At 30.6% G+C, this 8,179-nt stretch overlaps 1 protein-coding gene across 1 annotated transcript in view; it reads right to left on the bottom strand.

Moving 5' to 3' along the window:
- LOC137645529 (long-chain-fatty-acid--CoA ligase ACSBG2-like) overlaps window positions 1-7,916 on the bottom strand; it is a 22,599-nt gene extending 14,683 nt beyond the window's left edge. Inside the window, exon 1 of the mRNA XM_068378333.1 lies at window positions 7,752-7,916. Coding sequence (XP_068234434.1) covers window positions 7,752-7,916 — 165 coding nt within the window. The remainder of the gene's footprint in view (window positions 1-7,751) is intronic.
- Window positions 7,917-8,179: the final 263 nt, after the last annotated feature.

Genomic DNA, 8,179 nt, shown 5'->3' with positions numbered 1-8,179 from the left:
GTCATAGTTCTGGCCCGTAATTGTTATATTATTATTATTATTATTATTACTATCCAAGCTACAACCCTAATTGGAAAAGCAAGATGCTATAAGCCCAGGGGCTCCAATAGGGAAAAATAGCCCTGTGAGGAAAGGAAATAAGGAAATAAATAACTGAAGAGAACAAATTAACAATAAATCATTCTAAAAAAAAAAATTAAGTTACGGGAGGAAAAGCCTCTTCAAAGATAGGCCTACTGTTTATTTTTTCATATTTTTTCCTTTTATTGCTGAAAAAATTGTCAATTATTGGTATTTGAGGTCATACGTATGACATATTTTTTCACAAAATTCAAGAAATTTGTCAATTATTGATAGTTTAGGTCATATGACATAGTTTTCACAAAAATTCAAGAATTTTGTCCCTTATTGTTAGTTTAGGTCATATGACATATTTTTCACAAAATTGAAGAATTTTGTCACTTTATTGGTAGTTTAGGTCATATGACATATTTTTCACAAAATTGTAGAATCTTGTCACTTATTGGTAGTTTAGGTCATATGACATATTTTTCACAAAATTCAAGAACTTTGTCACTTTATTGGTAGTTTAGGTCATATGACATATTTTTCACAAAATTTAAGATTTTTGTCACATATTGGTAGTTTAGGTCATATGACATATTTTTCACAAAATTCAAGAACTTTGTCAATTATTGGTAATTTAGGTCATACATATGACATATTTTTTCACAAAATTCAAAAATTTTGTCACTTATAGGTAGTTTAGGTCATATGACATATTTTTCACAAAATTCAAGAATTTTGTCAATTATTGGTAGTTTAGGTCATACATATGACATATTTTTCACAAAATTCCAGAAATTTGTCAATTATTGGTATTTGAGGTCATACATATGACATATTTTTCACAAAATTCAAGAAATTTGTCCCATTGGTAGTTTAGGTCATACATATGACATATTTTTCACAAAATTCAAGAAATTTATTTCACAAAATTCACGAACTCTGTCAATTATTGGTAATTTAGGTCATACATATGACATATTTTTCACAAAATTCAAGAACTTTATCAATTATTGGTAATTTATGTCATACATATGACATATTTTTCACAAAATTCAAGAATTTTGTCACTTATTGGTAGTTTAGGTCATATGACATATTTTTCAAAAAATTCACAAACTTTGTCAATTATTGGTAGTTTAGGTCATACGTATGACATTTTTCACAAAATTCCAGAACTTTGTCAATTATTGGTAGTTTAGATCATACATATGACATATTTTTCACAAAATTCAAGAATTTTGTCACTTATTGTTAGTTTAGGTCACATATGACATATTTTTCACAAAATTCCAGAACTTTGTCAATTATTGGTAGTTTTGGTCATACGTATGACATATTTTTCACAAAATTCAAGAAATTTGCTAATTATTGGTATTTTGGTCATACGTATGACATATTTTTCACAAAATTGAAGAAGTTTGTCACTTATTGGTAGTGTAGGTCATACGTATGACATATTTTTCACAAAATTCAAGAATTTTGTCACTTATTGGTAGTTTAGGTCATATGACATATTTTTCACAAAATTGAAGAATTTTGTCAATAATTGGTAGTTTAGGTCATACATATGACACATTTTTCACAAAATTCAAGAATTTTGTCACTTTTTGGTAGTTGGGGTCTTACGTATGACATATTTTTCACAATATTCGAGGCAAAACGTTTTGACTAATCTTTCAAACAAACAGATAAACAAACAAACAATGAATTTTGACGAGAAACATGAGATTGAGGTCATAAAATAACTAGATTAATTTGTATTTAGAGTGAAAGTATGCAAGTGCCATTTAAGAATAGAATTACTATCAAGGTATCAGTTAGGTTTTTGAGTTATCGTAACTTTCAAAGATTAACGCAGCCAGTAAGTTGTGACGGGCTGAGAGAAGGTTGTGAACTCAAAGGCAGTATGAAAGCAACTCGGTTAATTTATTATAGAACACTCTCCTTTCTATACAAAACCTCAAGGCAACAGGAAATTTCATGTTCGAGAAACAGACAATGTTACATAGGAGAAAGGCAGATATGTTTATTCTGGTTCTTTTTAGTGCGAGGGAAGAGCGAAGATACAAGCATAATATATACAAAATGAATTGTGTACGATCGTGTGACACACGGTTGGTACAAAGTCGTTTTGGGAAAAGCAGCAGAAATAGAAAACGTACTCAAGTCCCATAAGGTCAAGTAAAGTTGTTGTAAAGTTATTATGTAAAGTTGCCTCATAAACACTCAAGATAAGGATGCAGGACGACTTAGAAATTGTCATTTTACAGTTTTTCTTTTAAAGCTGAAAAAGAATTGAGAAGACCCTGTCAAAAAGAACTTTGTTCTAAAGTTATTATGTAAAGTTGCCTCACAAACACTCAAGGATACAGGAGGACTTGGAAATGATGTCATTTTACAGTTTTCTTTAAAAAGCTGAAAAAGGATTGAAAAAGACCCTGTCAAAAAGAACTTTGTTCTAAAGTTATTATATAAAGTTGCCTCACAAACACTCAAGGATACAGGAGGACTTGGAAATGATGTCATTTTACAGTTTTCTTTAAAAAGCTGAAAAAGGATTGAAAAAGACCCTGTCAAAAAGAACTTTGTTCTAAAGTTATTATGTAAAGTTGCCTCACAAACACTCAAGGATACAGGAGGACTTGGAAATGATGTCATTTTACAGTTTTCCTTTAAAAAGCTAAAAAAGGATTGAAAAAGACCCTGTCAAAAAGAACTTTGTTCTAAAGTTATTATGTAAAGTTGCCTCACAAACACTCAAGGATACAGGAGGACTTGGAAATGATGTCATTTTACAGTTTTCCTTTAAAAAGCTAAAAAAGGATTGAAAAAGACCCTGTCAAAAAGAACTTTGTTCTAAAGTTATTATGTAAAGTTGCCTCACAAACACTCAAGGATACAGGAGGACTTGGAAATGATGTCATTTTACAGTTTTCCTTTAAAAAGCTAAAAAAGGATTGAAAAAGACCCTGTCAAAAAGAACTTTGTTCTAAAGTTATTATGTAAAGTTGCCTCACAAACACTCAAGGATACAGGAGGACTTGGAAATTATGTCATTTTACAGTTTTCCTTTAAAAAGCTAAAAAAGGATTGAAAAAGACCCTGTTAAAAAGAACTTTGTTCTAAAGTTATTATGTAAAGTTGCCTCACAAACACTCAAGGAGGACTTAGAAATGATGTCATTTTACATTTAAAAAAAAAAAAAAAAGCTAAAAAAGCATTGAAAAAGACCCTGTCAAAAAGAACTTTGTTCTAAAGTTATTATGTAAAGTTGCCTCACAAACACTCAAGGATACGGGAGGACTTAGAAATTATGTCATTTTACAGTTTTTTCTTTAAAAAGCTGAAAAAGGATTGAAAAAGACCCTGTCTAAAAGAACTTTGTTCTAAAGTTATTATGTAAAGTTGCCTCACAAACACTCAAGGATACAGGAGGACTTAGAAATGATGTCATTTTACAGTTTTTATTTAAAAAGCTAAAAAAGGATTGAAAAAGACCCTGTCAAAAAGAACTTTGTTCTAAAGTTATTATGTAAAGTTGCCTCACAAACACTCAAGGATACAGGAGGACTTGGAAATTATGTCATTTTACAGTTTTCCTTTAAAAAGCTAAAAAAGGATTGAAAAAGACCCTGTTAAAAAGAACTTTGTTCTAAAGTTGATATGTAAAGTTGCCTCACAAACACTCAAGGAGGACTTAGAAATGATGTCATTTTACATTTAAAAAAAAAAAAAAAAGCTAAAAAAGCATTGAAAAAGACCCTGTCAAAAAGAACTTTGTTCTAAAGTTATTATGTAAAGTTGCCTCACAAACACTCAAGGATACGGGAGGACTTAGAAATTATGTCATTTTACAGTTTTTTCTTTAAAAAGCTGAAAAAGGATTGAAAAAGACCCTGTCTAAAAGAACTTTGTTCTAAAGTTATTATGTAAAGTTGCCTCACAAACACTCAAGGATACAGGAGGACTTAGAAATGATGTCATTTTACAGTTTTTATTTAAAAAGCTAAAAAAGGATTGAAAAAGACCCTGTCTAAAAGAACTTTGTTCTAAAGTTATTATGTAAAGTTGCCTCACAAACACTCAAGGATACAGGAGGACTTAGAAATGATGTCATTTTACAGTTTTTATTTAAAAAGCTAAAAAAGGATTGAAAAAGACCCTGTCTAAAAGAACTTTGTTCTAAAGTTATTATGTAAAGTTGCCTCACAAACACTCAAGTATACAGGACGACTTAGAAATTGTCATTTTACAGTTTTCTTTAAAAAGCTAAAAAATGATTGAAAAAGACCCTGTCAAAAAGAACTTTGTTCCAAAGTTAATATGTAAAGTTGCCTCACAAACAGTCAAGGATACAAGAGGACTTAGAAATGATGTCATTTTACAGTTTTTCTTTAAAAAAAAACTAAAAAAAAAAGGATTGAAAAAGACCCTGTCCAAAAGGACCTGTTTAAGGGCACATTTGACCCTAAGTCTAGTCGAGGGTCCTGGCATCCCACGTCATATGAAACCACAGATGGATAAAGAAGAAAAGTTATATTGTTAATCCTGGCGAGTTAAGGCAAATGTTATGTGACGCTTAGCGACCGTCCAAGACCAAACATGACCATATTTGTTGCGACGCCTGGTGTCCGTTTTGCGGTATCTTCTTCGGTGCATTGAGTCAAGGTAAAAAAAAAAAAAAAAAAAAAAAAATTATAAAAGATTTCATATTACTTAAAGTATTCATGGTAATGAAAGTTTTTTTTTATCACTAATCAAATAACATAATTGATATTGACATAAAAGTTAAAAAAAAAAATAAATTAAAAGATTTCATATTAAAGTATTCATGGTAATGAAAGTTTTTTTTATCACTAATCAAATAACATAATTGATATTGACATAAAAAAGAAAAAAAAAACTATAAAAGATTTCATATTACTTAAAGTATTCATGGTAATGAAAGTTTTTTTATCACTAATCAAATAACATAATTAATATTGACATAAAAAAAGAAAAAAAAAACTATAAAAGATTTCATATTACTTAAAGTATTCATGGTAATGAAAGTTTTTTTCATCACTAATCAAATAACATAATTGATATTGACATAAAAGTTGAAAAAAAAAAATTCATATTACTTAAAGCATTCATGGTAATGAAAGTTTTTTTTTATCACTAATCAAATAACATAATTGATATTGACATAAAAGGTAAGATCTAATTGGGTATTACATCCAATTCTCTTTAAAGTGGCATAAAGAAAATTAAGAAAAATAAAAGAAAATTACAAGAAAAATTCTCATATATGATGTAAGAAAGTGATAGCCATTATTTCATATTAGAGTACGCGACCCGTCAAGAATGGCGGCTAAATATCTAGATGGATATATCAAAGCAAAATTGTTCCTTAAAGTAAGCCAAAAGTCCATTAAAAATCATTACAGGGTTGTGCTGGTCTATTGAAAACGTCCTTGCCTGGCGACTTGGCGGACTGGGGTTCGAGTTCAATAGTTTTTTTGCAGTGTCTGCAACCTCACCTTCCTTGTAAGCTAAAGATGGGGTCTTTGGGGAGCCGATAAGTTTACCTTCTTAGTTAAGAACAGCCATTGCCTGGCTCTCCCTGGTCATAGCGCTGATCATATGTATATATAGTCTCTAGGGCATTGTCCTGCTAGATAGGGCATTGTCACTATTCATGAGCGGAATTTAAAACTTTAAACTTTTTACCTTTGTTCAGTGAAGATATCTGGAAAGTTTAAAAAAGGTTTAGCAGAAAGATCAGGTGTGTGAAAAAAATGTTTTGATCTTCCTCTATTTACATAAATATATTTTTTCTCTGTTAGCTTCAGCAATTTCGACTCATAAATAGAAGAGCATTTACAAAGGTATAACTATAATTCGTATGAATCATGTATGTAATATCACTCTTAAAATGCTGATGTAATAACGAGTGCGTTACTTGATTTTCATCATCTCTTCCTACCCCTATTGACGGAAAGGACCTTCGGTTAGATTTCGCCAGTCGCCTCTATCTTGAGCCTTTAAATCAATACTTTTCCATTCATCACCTCCTTCTCCACGCTTCAGAATCCTCACCCATGTAGGCCTGGGTCTTCCAACTCTTCTAGTGCCTTGTGGAGCCCAGTTGAAAGTTTAGTGAACTAATCTTTCTTGGGGAGTGCAAAGAACGTGCCTAACCATCCCCATCTACCCATCGCCATGATCTCATCCGCACATGGCACTCGAGTAATCAATTACACTCACTCATAAATGGGTACTTGTTGCAAACTATGCATACACCTGACAACATCGAGATTACCAAACAATCCTTCATTATTATTATTATTATTATTATTATTAATTGCGAAGCTACAACCCTAGTTGGAAAAGCAGGATGCTATAAACCCAGAGGCCCCAACAGGAAAAATAGCCCAGTGAGGAAAGAAAATAAGGAAAAATAAAATATTTTAAGAACAGTAACAACAATAAAATAAATATTTCCTTTATAAACTATAAAAACTTTAACAAAACATGAGGAAGAGAAAATCGATAGAATAATGTGCTAGAGTGCACCCTCAAGCAAGAGAACTCTAACCCAAGACAGTGGAAGACCATAGTACAGAGGCTATGGCACTACTCAAGACTAGAGAACGATGGTTTGATTTTGGAGTGTCCTTCTCTTAGAAGAGCTGCTTACCATAGCTAAAGAGTCTCTTATACCCTTACCAAGAGGAAAGTAAGCATATGTCAGCAGACATTAATAGTATACTCATCCGTATTCTAAATATATTAATTTTCTATATAGATACATTATGGCAGACAATAGGGTTACTGCACTATCATTGTTCAGTGCCCACTTCCCTCCAGGTAAGGGTAGAAGAGACTCTTTAGCTATGGTAATCAGCTCTTCTAAGAGAAGGACACTCCTAAATCAAACCATTGTTCTCTAGTCTTGGGTGGTGCCATGGCCTCTGCACCATGATCTTCCACTGTCTTGGATTAGAGTTCTCTTGCTTGAGGGTACACTCGGGCACACTATTCTATCTTATTTCTCTTCCTCTTGCTTTGTTAAAGTTTTTTATAGTTTATATAGGAGATATTCCTTTTGATGTCGTTACTGTTCTTAAAATATATTATTTTTCCTTGTTTCCTTTCCTCATTGGGCTATTTTCCCTGTTGGAGCCCCTGGGCTTATAGCATCCTGCTTTTCCAACTAAGGTTGTAGCTTAGCAATTAATTATAATAATAATAATAATAGTAATAATAATAATAATAAAAATAATATTATTATTATTATTGATAATAATAATAATAATAATAATAATAATATTGATAATAATAATAATAATAATATTATTATTATTATTGATAATAACGATAATAATAATAATATTATTATTATTGATAATAATAATAATAATGATAATGATAATAATAATAATAATAATAATAATAATAATAATAATAATAATAATATTGATGATAATAATAATAATAATAATAATAATAATAATATTGATGATAATAATAATAATAATAATAATAATAATAATAATAATAATAATAATATTGATGATAATAATAATAATAATGATAATAATGATGATAATATTAACAATAACAATAACAACAATAATAATAATAGGCTACACTCTAGCGAATGTGGGAAACCACATCTTCTTGAGATGCCAATATACCGTTCTTGCCATCAAGAGATCATCCACTAATGGACAGCTTACTGAAGAGGGCACACTCGCCATGACCCTGTCTTTCAGTCCTCTGCAGAGTGCCTGACGCATAACTGCGTTTATTTCATCCTCTCTGAAGGAGTTGGGAGGTCCCCAAAGCGCAGGATCAATCATTCTTATCGATGCATCCTGTCATACGCGAATCTTGAGTGATCGTCGTATATGCATTATTATTATTATTATTATTATTATTATTGTTGTTGTTGTTGTTGTTGTTGTTGTTGTTGTTATTATTATTATCATTGTTGTTGTTGTTGTTGTTATTATTATTATCATTGTTGTTGTTGTTGTTGTTGTTGTTGTTGTTATTATTATTATTAATGTGTTGTTGTTGCTGTTGTTGATGTTATTATTGTCATTGTTGTTGTTGTTGTTGT

This window comes from Palaemon carinicauda, chromosome 8 (assembly GCF_036898095.1).
Source record: "Palaemon carinicauda isolate YSFRI2023 chromosome 8, ASM3689809v2, whole genome shotgun sequence".
Taxonomy (NCBI): Eukaryota; Metazoa; Arthropoda; class Malacostraca; order Decapoda; family Palaemonidae; genus Palaemon; species Palaemon carinicauda.
Note: the sequence above shows the minus strand (reverse complement) of the source record. Positions and strands in the feature narration are given on the sequence as shown.